This window comes from Macaca nemestrina, chromosome 7, assembly GCF_043159975.1.
Source record: "Macaca nemestrina isolate mMacNem1 chromosome 7, mMacNem.hap1, whole genome shotgun sequence".
NCBI lineage: Eukaryota > Metazoa > Chordata > Mammalia > Primates > Cercopithecidae > Macaca > Macaca nemestrina.
In genome coordinates this window covers 125,264,980-125,280,558 of record NC_092131.1, presented here as the reverse complement: position 1 = coordinate 125,280,558, position 15,579 = coordinate 125,264,980, and the positions used below count along the sequence as shown (strand labels likewise).

At 49.7% G+C, this 15,579-nt stretch overlaps 2 protein-coding genes across 27 annotated transcripts in view; one reads left to right on the top strand and one right to left on the bottom strand.

Moving 5' to 3' along the window:
- LOC105490980 (dynamin-1-like) overlaps positions 1-899 on the bottom strand; it is a 65,069-nt gene extending 64,170 nt beyond the window's left edge. For 4 of the 15 annotated variants that reach the window (XR_011626326.1, XR_011626327.1, XR_011626328.1 and 1 more), the window contains exon 1: positions 611-892. Coding sequence is in view for 1 of the 15 variants with exons in the window: in XM_071100950.1 (XP_070957051.1) it covers positions 611-842 (232 nt within the window). In the remaining 14 variants the exon portion in view is untranslated. Of the gene's footprint in view, positions 1-610 lie in introns of all 15 variants that reach the window. The other 11 variants (XR_011626315.1, XR_011626321.1, XR_011626322.1 and 8 more) reach the window with 6 other exon arrangements.
- Positions 650-15,579, top strand: part of LOC105490998 (golgin subfamily A member 6C-like) — a 52,082-nt gene continuing 37,152 nt past the window's right edge. For 6 of the 12 annotated variants that reach the window (XM_071100939.1, XM_071100934.1, XM_071100933.1 and 3 more), the window contains exons 1-2: positions 5,127-13,112; positions 13,404-13,530. The gene's annotated coding sequence lies outside the window, so the exon portion shown is untranslated. Of the gene's footprint in view, positions 697-758; positions 872-2,824; positions 2,858-5,126; positions 13,113-13,403; positions 13,531-15,579 lie in introns of those variants that run through there. The other 6 variants (XM_071100940.1, XM_071100943.1, XM_071100936.1 and 3 more) reach the window with 6 other exon arrangements.

Sequence of the window (15,579 nt, the reverse complement as noted above, 5' to 3'; positions counted from 1 at the left end):
TCTAGGCAACCGATTTTTTCCCCATCAGATTGGCAAAAATTAAGATAAGCATCTATTGATGTTGAAGCTGTAGGGAGTTTTCCTGAGCATGTTAATTATGACAGCCCTTTTAGTTAGGCACCTAGACGATTCATCAAAATGAAATAAAATACACCTGGACTTGAAGAAGTTATCTGGTTATTTCCTTATCTGGGTGCTGGTTATGTGAGGTCTACAGTTGATGAAAACTTATTAAGCTTTATATTTATAATAGGTACAATTTTCTGTATGTGTAGTATATTTCAATAGTTTTTAAAATGTCTTTTGCCACAGCCCGCAGCTGTGTATAATAATGCTATTCGCTTAACAGTGGAAAACATGGCAATGACCTGAATCCCACTGGCTCCCAAGATCCTACCACCTTAAGTTAAACAAATGAAATAACTCCCACTGTCAGTTAAACTGGCGGTTGGCGCTGTTTTTTTTTTTTTTTTTTTTTTCCAGGGAAGGATTCTGGGAGAGGAGGAGGAGACTGCCAGCATTTAGACCCGGCATTTCCAGGGGGCTGCGGTCCGCTCTCAACCTCACTGGACCAGCCCCCGCCCTCCCAGAGTCCGTTAGTCAAGGTTACCTGATCGTGGAATCAGCTGACCAGGCGCCACCAGAAAAAGAAATTCCCGGGCCCTGGCTTCCTGGCCTGATGATGAGGCACCAGGGGTGAAGCGAGGGGGCGGCTGCTGGAGCGGGAACGAGGGGGCGCCAGTGGCTCCGGCAAAGCGGGGAGGTCTGCCCTGGCCTCTCCGCAAACACAGTGTGTGCCGGCGTGAGGGCTGCTGGTCTGGTAGAGAAAAGTCCACCGCCATCCGGCTCCCGAGACGGGGTGGGGGAGCCGGTAAGACAGAGGGGCCCCCGTGCTCAGAGTTCTCGCGCTTCCCTGGCGGAAGGAAGGGCCCCCACCTCCCTGGGCAGGAAGTGGGGCTTGTCTGGAGCTGGGAGGCCTGTCAGGTCTTCCCCAGCCCGGAGAGGACCTCCCAAGGGCACCACCTTCCCCAGTCCCTGCTGTGGGACTTGGACACGTGTTTAGAATCAGTCTCACTCTTCCACACTGTTAGGAAGCCCCTCTGCTCTTTCCAGACCCAGAAAGTAGTAGTGTTGGGGTTGAGACTTATCCATCCATCCATCCATCCAATCCGTGCATCCATACGTTCTAAGTGCCTAGTCTATACCACGAAGTGTGCTAGGCACTGGGAGGACTTGAGCTGCTGAGGGAAGGGGGAATCAGAGGTTTGAATTGGCAGTCATAGTTAAGGCTCCAGGGGCAGAGACCTAACTGCACTTTGCATGTAGTGCTAAAGATGCCATCAACTTTAAAGGCGGATGGCAGGAGCTGGCTGGCTGAAGTACAGTTTGTGTGTAGCAGGACAAGCCGCAGACAAAACTCAGACACCGAGTTAAAGAAGGAAGGGGTTTATTTGGCCGGGGGCATTGATAAGACTCCTGTCTCAAGAGCCGAGTTCCCCGAGTGAGCCATTCCTGTCCCTTTTAAGGGCTCATAACTCTAAGGGGGTGCGTGTGAGAGGGTTGTGATTGATTGAGCAAGCAGAGGGTACATGACTGGGGGTTGCATGCTCCAGTAATTAGATCAGAACAAAACAGGATAGGGATTTTCACAGTGCATTCCTATACAATGTTTGTAATCTATAGATAACATAACTGATGAAGTCAGGGGTTGACCTTTAACTACCAGGCCCAGGGTGCGGCGCCAATCTGTCTGCCTGTGGCTTTCATTTCTGCCTTTTAGTTTTTACTTCTTTCTTTGGAGGCAGAAACTGTGCATAAGACAATGTGAGGGGTGGTCTCCTCCCTTATTCCCCCCTTTTGAGACTCTCACTCATTTTATTAGTGGGAGTTCTCACTTTCATTTTCACTACCTATATCTTCTTACAAGACAGATCGATAGTGATTCATATAGTACACTTGTGCTGAAGCATTTTGGTGAACTAAGGTAGCGATGAAGCTTTTTATCATTTGAAGAAGTACAGGTAGCAAGCAAGGGAGGAGTAGGCAGGTTCCTATTATTATTATAACTCCTATTATAAGAGTTTTAAATCCTACTAGCACTGGGAACCATTTTCTAAACATGGCCCCAGGATCAAATCCATGCCACACTTGCATGGGCACAGGTGCCAGTTTTGTCTTATCTCTAACTATGTCTTCAACTAGTTGCCCTTGATCATCTATGTGTAGACAGCAATTAGTAAGGTTAAATTTCCCACAGACCCCTCCTTCACATGCTAGCAAGTAGTCGAGAGCCAATCTATTTTGATAGATGGCATTTCTCATCTGAGTTTCTTGCTGGGCCAGAATAGTCAAAGCTCTGCCGGTTTTATTAGTGATTATTTCTAAGCCAGCTTGTAACTGTATGATTTGGTTGATCATGTAAATGGGGGTCTGGTATCCCCATGAGCCATCTTGTGCCCAGGTAGCAGACCCATAATATTGTATAATTGTCTCAGGGGGCCATTCATCATCTTTCCAATTTCCTATAGCTATGCTTCTCTTTTCATGGGAAGCATAGACAGGGAAACCCAGGAGTTCGCCTGTTTTTCTGGGCAGTAGGAAGAAAGATGGTTTAATAGTGCCAATAACACAACTACCTGCCCACTGGTCAGGTAATTTGGCATAAGCTCTATGCCCACATATCCAGTATAATCCAGTGGGGGCTGTCCAGTCCTGGTGGGACTCCGGGTGGGTCCACACAATTTGCAACTTTGGGAATTTGCTAAATGGATTCCTCTCTGATTCGAACTCCCCAAGTGACTGTTTTTGTGTTTCCATTATACAGTTTCTGTCCCAGAAAACTAAGTCATCCTACAGGGTGAGTGAATTATTTTCCTTCTCTAACTATGCACTACTGTCTAATAATTGAGGCTTTTAGGACCCAGAAATTATCAGGGTGATTCTTTTGAGCCAAGAATTCATCAGGAACTGGGTCTGTAGGTATTAATTATCTGACTTCCCATGGCCATTGATCTCCCATTACAGTTCCTCCACATACATAAAATGAAGTGACATTGAGACACTGGGCTACATGCTTGGCTAATTGCAAAAACAAATTTCTTGTTTTTCCTGGAATTTCTTGTACTTGTACATCTAGTTCATCATAGAAAGTTTGAAACACTGGCTCAGGAGAGCGTTTGTAAACTTCTCCTCGAACCAAGATATGTACTCGAGGATCCAGTCTGGCCCCATCGATTCCTAGGGTCACATGCTCCCCTTTTTTTCCAGCGAGTATCAAGGGGATTGGTTATTACTAGCTCTAAGGGGTTACATTGTCCCTTAGTACAGGAAGGGCCATTTTTTCCTTTCTGAAGGTGGACTAGATCCTTTTTATTTTTTATCCAAGTGGCCTAAATGACACAAGACCAGTATCCACATTCATTTCCACACAGTCCTAATTCATGACAAATGTACTTATTTTCGGTCATATAGCCTTCTTCCCAACTAAAAGAGCCACATTCCCTTCCTAACTTACTGCTATTAATGACGGCGCAGGCATCAAATTTCAAGATTATGCGTTTGGGCACCGCTTTTTCTTGTGTTCTGGCTAATACTTTACTTGTATCATTTATGAGTCCTCACCCGTCTTCAGTCCTTAATCTTATTTCAAAAACTGTGGCCATGGGAGGCTCAGAGGGGTCATAACACACATCTGGTTGGTCATTTCCTGGGCTACATACCTTGTACTGAGTGTCATTATATAAACATGTTCCTTTTAAAGTTCCTAGGCATTAATAGTAACTATAGAACAGAAACATTGTTTTAACTTGTTGCCCTACCTCGGTAACCTGATGTATACACTGAGAGCAGTCCTCCATGCAGGGAAAATCAGTGGAAGTTTTTACTACACAAGTCCAAATTATAAGGAAAATGAGTCCCACAATTATTCTCCTCATGCTTCGGCCGTGCGTAGACCAGTCAGCTTCTTGGTGTTACTGGAGCAGGGCTTGTCGTCTTCCTCAGGGTCACTTCGCAGGGGTTGTCTGGGCTCAGTTTTACTTCCCAGGTTTTATTGGTTGCAGGCTTCACACAGCTGTGGTGGATCCAGGCTGGGATTCCTTCTACCTTTACAGCCATGGGGGTGGTCAGGATGATGGTCTGAGGTCCTTTCCACCGTGGCCACAAAGGGGATACATTCCAGTCCTTGATCCACACGTGATCACCTGGAGAGAAAGGGTGAACTGGGGAGAATAAGATGATGGGACATCTCTCATTTACCTAAGTTGAGATTGTTTGTGTAATTTTATCTAAAGCCTGTAGCTGTCGCTGTAATTCAATTTCACCTAACTCTGGGGGAGTGCCTGGAAGCTCCTGTAGTATAGGAGGAGGCCTATGATACAGTATTTCGTAAGGGGAGTAGCCTGTTTTCTTAGAAGGAGTGCATCTAATTTTAAACAATACCATAGGCAGGGCCTGTATCCACTTTAATTCTGTTTGCTGACATACTTTCCCCAAACTATTTTTGATAGCCTGATTCATTCGCTCCACCTTTCCAGAACTCTGAGGTCAGTAGGCAGCATGTAGCTTCCAAGTGATTCCTAATGCCTTTGCTGTCTTCTTTACCAAGTCAGCCACAAACACTGGCCTGTTATCTGAGCCGATTCATAAGGGCAGTCCAAACCTAGGAATAAGATCTCGGACAAGCACACAGAACCTCGTAGGACTTTTCAGTTCGTGTTAGATAAGCCTCCACCCACCCAGAGTAAGTACACACAAGAACCAGCAAATACTTGTTACCTCCACATTTTGGCATTTCTGTGAAATCCACCTGAAGATCCTCAAAAGGAGCTGCTCCATAAGCTTGTATGCTGGGTGGAACAGTGGGGCCTTGTCTTGCATTGTGCTGTCGGCAAGTAGTGCACCATTGTGCTACTTCTTTGGCAAGGACTGGCAAGTGTGAGATGTAGAAGTACTGGCCTAACAATTTTTCAAGTGACTCTTGACCTAGATGAGTGGTTTTGGTCACAGCCAATACGATTGTGGCTCCCAGCAACTGCAGCACAGCTACTCTCCCATCTGGCAGTCTGATCCATCCTCCTTTTATTACTTGCCCCTCTTCTGTGTGGAAGAAGTCTTTTTCTTCCTTAGAATAGGTAGGTACCAGGTCAGGTGTTTGAGGGAGTAAGGGGGCTACTACTGATACCCGGTAAGGGGTAGATGCTGCTTTTCAAGCTTCTGAATCAGCTCAAGAGTTTCCTAAGGCCACTGAAGTGGAGGCTTGCTGGTGTCCCCTGCAGTGCATGACTGCCATCTTCTGAGGTTTCCACACTGTCTCTATTAATTATAGAATTTCTTGTTGATATTTTATGTTCTTTCCCCCAGAGTTTAACAGACCCTTTTCCTTATATAATGTTCCATGCACTTGGAGGGTTAGAAAGACATATCGAGAGTCAGTGTAGATGTTTACAGTCTTACCTTCACTGAATTCTAGAGCCCAGTTAAAACAATGAGCTCAGCCTTCTGGGCTGAAGTGCCCTGTGGCAACGGTTTGGCTTCAACGACAGCATCCAAAGTTACCACTGCATATCCTGCACATCTTTCTCCTTGTGGGTTAATGAAGCCGCTCCTGTCCACGTGTAATTCCCAGTCTACTGATGCCCATGGCTGGTCCCGAAGGTCAGGTCTGCTAGAATAGACTGAGTCCAACACCTCTACACAGTTATGCTCAACTGGGTCTTTGATATTGGAAGCAGGCTGGTGGGATTTAGGTGTTACAGACTTCAATAGTTATGCGGAGATTTTCACATAGCAAGCTTTGGTACTTGGTTAATGTAGCATTTGTTAGCCAATGATGTCCTTTTGTATTCATCAAAGTTACCACAGCATGGGGGGCCTTTATATTCAGGTTTTGCCCAAAGGTTAGTTTCTCTGCTTCTTGTGCTAACAGGGCTGTTGCTGCCAGGGCCCTTAGACACGGAGGCCAGCCTTTGGAAACCCCATCTAGTTGTTTTGAGAGATAGGTCACTGGCCTTGGCCAGGGCCCCACAGTCTGGGTTAAAACTCCAACTGCCAGTTTTTCTCTTTCTGCCACATAGAGTGTAAAGGGCTTTATCAAATCTGGTAGTTCTAGGGCTGGGGCTGACATAAGTTTTTCCTTTAACTTACAAAAGGCTTGCTGTTGTAGAGGCCCCTGTTCAAAAGGCTCCCAGTCACCGCCCTTTGTAAACCTGTATAGGGTCCAGCCCCACAGGGTGGGTGAGTTTTTCTCCCCGTGTGCGGAGACGAGAGATTATAGAAATAAAGACACAAGACAAAGAGATTAAAAAAAAAAAAAAAACAGCTGGGCCTGGGGGACCACTACCACAAAGACGTGGAGACCGGTAGTGGCCCTGAATGTGAGGCTGCACTGATATCTATTGGATACAAGACAAAGGGGCAGGGTAAGGGGTGAAAGCCATCTCCAATGATAGGTAAAGTCACGTGGGTCACGTGTCCACTGGACAGGGGGCCCTTCCCTGCCTGGTAGCTGAGGCAGAGAGAAAGAGAAAGAGAGAGAGAGACAGCTTACACCATTATTTCTGCATATCAGAGACTTTTTAGTACTTTCACTAATTTGCTACCGTTATCTAAAAGGCAGAGCCAGGTGTACAGGATGGAACATGAAGGCGGACTAGGAGTGTGACCACTGAAGCACAGCATCACAGGGAGATGGTTAGGCCTCCAGATAACTGCATATGGGCCTGACTGATGTCAGGTCCTCCACAAGAGGTGGAGGAGTAGAGTCTTCTCTGAACTCCTCCAGGGAAAGGGAGACTCCCTTTCCCGGTCTGCTAAGTAGTGGATGTTTTTCCTTGACACTGACACTACTGCTAGACCATGGTCCGCTTGGCAATGGGCATCTTCCCAGACGCTGGCATTACCGCTAGACCAAGGAGCCCTCTGGTGGCCCTGCCCGGGAATAACAGAAGGCTCACACTTGTATCTTCTGGTCACTTCTCACTACGTCCCCTCAGCTCCTATCTCTGTTTGGCCTGGTTTTTGCTAGGTTATAATTATAGAGCAAGGATTATTATAATATTGGAATAAATAGTAATTGTTACAAACTAATGATTAATGATATTCATACATAATCATATCTATTATCTGTATTTTATATGACTATTCTTATTTTATATATTTTATTATACTGGAACAGCTTGTGCCCTTGGTCTCTTGCCTCAGCACCTGGGTGGCTTGCCGCCCACAACCCTGTACAAAGGTTTGGCTAGTACTGCAAAGTTTGGAATCCATAATCTGCAAAACCCCACAGCTCCTAGGAATTCCCTTACTTGCCTTCTGGTTTTTGGTTCTGGCAGGCTGCAGATGACCTGCCTTCTTTCTGACCCCAGGCTGCCCTCCCCTTTCCGAATAGTGAATCCCAGGTAGTGTACCTGCTGTCTTCAGATCTGAGCTTTCTTCTTGGACACCTTATACCCACAGTCCTCCGGGTGCCAAAGCAGGACATCAGTCCCTTTTGCACACCCAACTGCCATGGAGTGTCCCAGCAGCAGGTCGTCCACGTACAGGAACAAGACGCAGCCTAGGTCTTTAGCAGGAAACTTTTGCAGGTCTCGAGCCAGGGCCTCCCCGAAGATAGTAGGAGAGTTCTTGAACCCTTGGGGAAGCCGGGTCCAAGTGTACTGAGTAGTGACACCAGACCCCGGATCTTCCCACTGAAAGGCAAACTGCTTCTGGCTCTCAGGAGCTATTCTGACGATAAAGAAGGCGTCTTTTAAGTCCAGACAGGTAAACCAGCTGTGCTCAGCCGGCAGCAGCCCTAACAGTGTGTAAGGGTTAGGAATTGTTGGGTGCAGAGTCACTGTAGCTTGGTTGAGCAAGCACAAGTCCTGTACTGGCTGGTAGTCCTTGTCCCTGGCTTAGGGACAGGCAGGAGGGGGGTGTTCCATGGAGACTGGCAAGGAACTATAATTCCATAGGCTTTCAAGCACCTTAGATGAACCTGGATTCCTCTGAGAGCTTCTCTGGGAACTGGATACTGCTTTTGTCTAATTTGGTTGGGTCCCAGGCTTAACTTCTATGAGTACGGGGGCTTGGTTGACCACCAGTCCTGGAGGATTATCCTTTGCCTATACTCGGAGCCATTGCTTAGCTAGAGCTGGTTTTATCTCTTGGCCTGGCACAGTTAGAAAAAGTCTCCATTCTTCTTCCTGGGAGACTGTAAGGGCCATGATAACTCCTGTTCCTTTAGCCGTAAAGAGCCCTGTTTTGTAAAGGAGATGGTGGCTCTCAGCTTGCTAAGCAAGTCTCTTCTGAGCAAGGGCAAGGGACAAGCCAGGCATGTATAAGAACTGGTGAACTATCTCATGTCCCCCCACTGAACAGGTCCATGGTAGACAGAAAGCCTGCTTAGTGGAAACTCCTGTTGCTCTGATTATATCAATGGTTTTCTTGGATAAGGGGGTAACCGGGGTGGTCACTACTGAATGTTCAGCACCAGTATCAACCAAAAACTTAATGTCCTTGCCCCCAACTGTAATCCTGAATGCGGGCTCCTTGTGGGCACTTCAGCCCAGTCCCCTTCAGTCCAATAACCCTTCAGCCAGATTGAACAAAGCTCCATCGTCTTTATCTAAGGTCTCTTGTTGCAAACCACCTTGCTTTTCCTTCAGTTGGGGACACTTATCTTTCCAATGTCCTATTTCCTTACAATAGGAGCACTGGTTATGTTGCAAGCGTGGGCGATTAGTGGGTATTCTTCCTGGAACCCCCCTTTCCCTCTCCTTTCAGGGGAATTCCCTTAATGGCCATGGCCAGTAAGTCGGCATTTTGCCTAGCCTGGCGTTTGCCTTCCTTACAGCTTTCTCTATGGCTTGTTGCATCTCTATTCACAAGTACTTGAGTGGCTATTTCCAGTAACTGTGAGGTATTCATACCCACAAACCCAGCCTGTTTCTGCAATTTTCTCCTGATATCCTCCATGCTTTGACTAACTAAGGTCATGTTAATCATGCGCTGATTTTCAGGGCTATCTGCATAAAAAGGAGTGTACATATGGTAAGCCTCACACAGTCTTTCATAGAATTGCGCTGGACTCTCCTTTATTCCTTGGATGACCTCAGAGACCTTATATACATTTGTAGCCTTTTGAGCCCCTTTCTTTAGACCTTCTATTAATGCCTCACGGTACCATCTTAGCCTCTCCATGTCTGGTCCCTCGTTTGGGTCCGATTGGGGGTCTGTTCCTGGCAGTTGAATTCTTATATATTCTTGGGGGTTTTGGTAATCGGCTGGGATGTGCTCCTCTAGCCACTTAGTTGCCGCCTGGAGCACCCTTCACCTTTCATCTGTATTAAAGGGGTACGTGAGCAGCTGGTGGCAATCAGCCCAAGTAGGATTATGAGTCTGTTTAATTGTTTGGAGCAAGTCAATTAAAGCTTGAGGTTTTCAGTGTAAGATGGAGTATTACTTTTCCAATTGAGGAGGTCAGCAGAGGTGAAAGGTTGATACACAAAGTCACGCCTTTCCACCATGTGTCCATCCTCATCTACCCCAGTATATCACTGCTTTCTCAGGGACATTTGGATTGCAGTCTTGGGCCATAAGTGAGCTGCCAAGGGAGGAGTTTCTCCCGCACCTTCACTTCCTCTGTTTTCTACTCTGGGTGGTCTAGGGGTGTGGTTATCTGGTGGAGGTGGAGGTGCTGTGGGCTCAGGGGTGGGGAGTCCTTCCTCCTGATAAGGAGGGGGTATTCCTTGTACAAATTCCTGCCATGATTCTTCTGGTGTTGGGTCGGACAGGACTTTTGGTGCCGACTTACCTCGGCAGTTGGAGCGAGAACCTTCCTTAACTAACTGTCCCTTTGCTACTAGTACTGCTGCTGCCTGTCCTCTTAACCACTGTGGGGGGTCCAAAACTAGCTGTAACCATGAATCTATATATGGGAACTGATATATGTACCCTGGCTTACAGGTTACCCTGTGCCATACCTTTGAGACAAGGGTCCTGTCCAGGCTTCCTTCTGATGGCCAACCCACCTCTAATGCTGGCCAGACTATCTCACACAAAGTTCTAAGTTTTCCTGGTGTCATGGTGACTCCATAGTCTCCCTTAAATCCCTTTTTGAAATTTTTCAACATAGTTCCTAGTGGGGTGGGCTTACTTTGTGCCTGACCCATGTTTCCTCAAGACAAAACACCACAGTCACACCACACACACACACCACAAAACAAAGAATGGGTAAAAAGGGCACACACACACTTTTACAGTTTATGCCAAACCAGAATCAAAACCAAAATCAGAGTATCAAGAAATCTAAGCCAGGTCAAAACCAAAACCAAAGTATCAAGCAATCCAAGTCAAGTCAAAAACAAAAACCAAAGTGCCGGTACAGGCACACCGTGGGTGATCAGGCCATGCTTCCACTCAAATGGAGTAGGCAAGTTCCCAAGACCAATCCTGTCAAGCAATTCAAACCAAGTCAAAACCAAAACACCAAAGTGCTGATAAAGTCATGCTGTGGGTGATCAGGCCACACTTCCACTCAAATGGAGTGGGCAAGTTCCTAAGACCAATCCTATCAAGCAATTCAAACCAAGTCAAAACCAAAACCAAAGTGCCAATGAAGGCATGCCATGGGTGATCAGGCCATGCTTCCACTCAAACGGAGTGGGCAAGTTTCAGAGACTAGTCTTACCAAGTTTTAGATGTCCAGACTCCAAGTGCCCGTTCCTTCCCATTGTTCAGCCACTGCGTTGATCCTCCACGGGGACCTGCCACACACTGTTCTGGCGAGGTGTCCCATGGGGGCAAATGCCTACCTGGGAGTGCTCTCAGGATCCACATGGCTGGGTCTGGTTGGAGTCCCCTGCAGGGATGTTCCACAGGGCAGGCTTAAGCCGCCTAAGGAGCTGCCTCGACCATCTGCCAATCACCTTGATTCCTGGTCAGGGAACCAAGAAATGTAGCAGGACAAGCCGCAGACAAAACTCCTCAGACACTGAGTTAAAGAAGGAAGGGGTTTGTTCGGCCAGGGGCATTGGCAAGACTCCTGTCTGAAGAACCGAGTTCCCCGAGTGAACAATTCCTGTCCCTTTTAAGGGCTCACAACTCTGCATGTGAGAGGGTTGTGATTGATTGAGCAAGCAGAGGGTAAGTGACTGAGGCTGCATGCACCAGTAATTAGATCGGAACAAAACAGGATAGGGATTTTCATGGTGCATTTCTATACAATGTATGTAATCTATAGATAACATAACTGTTTAGGTCAGGGGTCGATCTTTAACTACCAGGCCCAGGGTGTGGCGCCAGGCTGTGTGCCTGTGGATTTCATTTCTGCCTTTTAGTTTTTACTTCTTCTTTCTTTGGAGGCAGAAATTGGGCATAAGACGATATGAGGGGTGGTTTCCTCCCTTATGTGTGCCAGGAGTTGGGAGGCAAGGGTGGAGGCGTGTGTTTTCAGACAGGGAATGGCATGTGCAGAAACTTCAGGTGAGAGAGAGCATGGCTCCCCAGGAATGAATGCAATTCCCGTAGCTGGGAGAGTATCACCTGGAGGTTAGGGAAAGATGAGGCTGAACAAGTAAAGACCGAATATTCCTGGCTCTTGGATCACCACAATCAAGATAATGAACACATCCACCCGCCCCCAAAATTTCCATGTGTGAGGGGCTATTTCAGGAAGTATGATCAAGAAGGGCCAGCCTGCCAGGGTGCAATGGCTCATGCCTATAATCCCAGCACTTTGGGCAGGCTGAGTTGTGCGGATGACCTGAGATCAGGAGTTCGAGGTCAAGATGGCCAATGTGGAGAAACCCTGTTTCTACTAAAAATACAAAAATGCCAGACATGATTGCACATGCCTGTAGTCCCAGCTACTTGGGAGGCTGAGACAGGAGAATCACTTGAACCCAGGAGGCGGAGGTTGCAGTGAGTCAAGATTGTACCATTGCACTTCAGCCTGGGCAACAGAGTGAGACTCCATCTTTATAAATAAATAAGTAAATAAATAAATAAATAAATAGGACTGGTCTGATGAGGTGTGACTTGAGCAGAGAGTGGAATGAAATCAAAGATAGCAAGCCACACAGAGAGTGCAGCAGGCATGGCAGCGGGAGCAAGGCTGGTGTCCCTGAGCAGCAGCAGGGAAGCCGGAGTGGCTGGACTTGTGTGGGTATGGGGAAGAGGAGAGAGGTCACTCGTCTCTGTGAGGCCCGGGACTTTGTTTTATCCCCTGCTGTACCCCAACACTTAGAGTGGGAGCTAGCACAGAGAAGGCACTCAATTGATGTTTGCTGAGCAGATGAATGCCTGGAGTAGACCTCAGAGCAGGGTTTGGTGGCAGGGTGGGTCAGGAGAGAGTTCACTCAACAGCCTGGTGATAGGGGAGAACAAGTGGCCAGAGGGCATCCATCTATGATGGGGACCAGGGGTCCCTGCTGGACAGAAGTGTGGGAGACACGGATCCCGGCCACACCTCAGCCCTCCCTCCAGCCTGATTACCTGCCTCCCTCCCTTTCAGAGGTTCTGGTTCTGTGGTGATCTGGACTGTCCTGACTGGGTCCTGGCAGAGATCAGCATGCTGGCCAAGATGGTTGAGTGCACAGGATCTAGTCTGGGTGGAGGAGGGGCACTGGGCTGGGGATTGTGGGTGTAGAGGATGGTGAGTTTTCTCTGGGGTTAGGGCTTCAGTGCTCTCAGCCTGTGCTACCATGCTTCGTGACCTTGATCAGTGTCTGGCCTGCTCTGAGCCAGTCCCCAGGAAGGAGGGGTGAGGTTCACCAGCCTGGCTGATGTAAGGACTTCCCTTCCAGTCCTCTGTGAAGTTGCAGCTGCTCTGCAGCCAGGTACTAAAGAGCTGCTGGGACGGGGGAATGATGTGAGTACAAGACCCAGCACCCCATTGTCCCATGACCTTATGACCCCCAGTGCCCTGAAGCTCTGCACTAGGCCCAGGGAGATGGGTGACCCAGCCTGTCAACCTCTCTGGGCACCACCCATACTTCTTTCCAGCCTCTCTGTTCCTTATTGCAGGATCCAGGCTAGGGGTGAGGGGCTGGTGAATAGAGTACTGGCAGCCTCTGAAGGTCTCCTTTCCTCATAGTATTAGAAGATCCTGAAGCTCATGGCCAAGTTTGGTGAGTACCCCGTTAAGTTCACAGGCCCCAGGCAACCCTGGGACCTCGGCCTGGTTCCTGGTACAGAGGGGCCCCCCACCCCTCCCAGCAGCATCCTTAACTTACCTTCCCTAGTGGAGGAGCATGAGGGAAGGAAAGACATTGACAGTCCCACCTTCCTGTCCTCTGCCAGCTCCTGGTGGAGCAGTAGCAGTGCCTGTGGCTCCAGAAGGCCTGGGGGCTTTGAGCTGAAGTTAATAGGGCAAAAGGGAGTGGCTGGGGCCACAGTGAAACCCCCTGTCCCACCCACAGGTCCCTCAGAGTCAGGCGATGTGAAGGCCACAGTGGCAGTGCTGTTTCATCCTCTCCAGTGCGGCCAAGCACAGTGTCGATGGTGGATGCTTGTCCAGTGAACTGCAGCAGCTGGGGCTGCCCAAAGGTATGGGTTGTGGGTGGGCAGCTGGGCAGCCTGTGGGCCAAGGGCTGCTAGAGAGGGGGCCAGGCCCTGTGACCCTATGGTGTACCCTGCCCTGTCTGGGCCAGGAACCCAAGCCCAGCTCCCACCTGCTACCTCCAGAGCTACTCCTTTCTACCCCCAGAGCATGTGGCCAGCCTGTGCCACTCTTATGAGGAGAAGCAAAGCCCCTTGCAGAAGCACTTGGGGTCTGCAACCTATGCAGTAAGTATGAGCCCAGCCAGTGTCTGCGCTCATTCTAGAAGGTTCACGCAGCATGCAAAGTGCATGGGGAGTCCAGGGAGACGACTTAACCATGGTCACATGCTGAGCAGCCACAGAGCTGGGACCTGGCCCTGGGTCTTCTGAATCCGTGGGCTCTGTGATGTGTACGTACAGGATCAGACTTTGCTCTTTCCTCCTGGCTGAACCTTCCCTAGTCCCCCATGCCCCATGTGTGAGCACCCAGCTCACTCTCGTTCCTCCCTCTCCACAGTGTGGTCTCTTGCAGCATGAGTGGCAGAAGGGGCAGCAGAGACTGTGGACCCCTCAGCTGCACCTAAGACCTCTGTGTGGTCTAGCTGTCTGTCCTGGGGGAGGCTCTTGGCCACCATTTCCCCCTCTGTAAATGAGACCGGGAGGCTGGTGTGAGTGCCAAGCACTTGAAGCAGGGCCCTGAGTGAGAATGGACATGGGAGCAGGGGTGTTCCTCGACTTTATGCACCTTGGGGATGGGAGCGGGGCTCCCTGTCTTGACAAGGCATTGCTTTACCCCACCCCACCTCTGTCCCAGCCCTGCAAGTCAGTCCTTGGGGGTCTAGGAGGGAAGAAACCCCTGGCTGTGTGACCTCGGGCTGGTGCCTGGCCCTCTCTGGCTCTGAGTTCCTGGGAAAGTCAGCACCCAAGGCATGCCCTCCAGTTTAGCACCTTGACAAGAAGGGCAGGGACACTGGGTTCAGGCCCACCCCTCTGGTCCAAACCCCTCGGCCCCAGCTGGAGGATGAGGAGATGCTGGGCTTGGGTGGGGGAATCTCCTTAGCTTGGCTAAAAGGCTCAAGGTGTCAAAGGCTCAGCCTGCCCCCCAGGAAGGAGCCTGGGCCCAGCCAGACAGTCACCAGGACAAGGGCAACTATGGCGAGCAGGAGGCCCAGGATAAGGAGAACCACGGCATAGCTGGAGATGAAGGTGTCCAGCGGGCTGGAGGCTTTGGGGCCAGGAGTGCCTAGAGCAGAGCAAGAAGGCTATGACCAGGCGCGGCCCCACCTCCCAGACTTCTGAGAAGGCAGAATCTGCACTCAGAAGGTGCTGCAGGACCAGATAGTGGGGCTAGGAGCATCTTGGAGGGCTCCATGAGCAGGGGAGGCAGGCTTCAGATCAGGGCATGTGGAGGAGGCAGATGGAGAGAGGGAGGAGGCCTGCAGAGGGAAGGAAGTACTGACCGAGGTCTGGGATGACCGTGTCTACCAAGAGGCCCTCTGCCTCCCCCAGGGTGTGCAGACACTGGCGCGCACAGTCCCACCTGAGGGCCCAGGCTGGTGCCAGCCTGAAGGTGGCACCCATTCTAGCGGTCAGTGGATCTGGACTGGTGGGAGAATCATCACACACTTCAGGGGCCTGCACAACCTTGCAGGACTAGGGGAGGCCATTTTTTCCAGCCTCCTGCCCTCGACCCCAGAACCCTGGTCTGAGCCCTGGGTCACCCAGGGCCACCCCAGACCCCCTAGAATTCCTCTACCACCACTTGGTCAAAGTTCTGCAGAGGTCTGAGGATGAGGGTCAGCTGGGGGGTCAGGAGAGGATGAAGAGGGTCACAGCTCTACCAAACCAAGCCTTATTTCTTGTGGCCCCTGGCCTACTCCTCTGATGCCAACCTCCGGCTGGCCCAGCCCTGCAGAGTAGGTGCTCAAAGGCATCAGTAGCAGTTTGTCTCATGCTGGTTTCCCCCCAGGTCCCCCTCTGGAGCCCAGTACCACAGATCTCAGGGTGGAGGGTACAGCTCAGTCTCCCTTCCCCCTCATCCCCCTCACAGGGGCT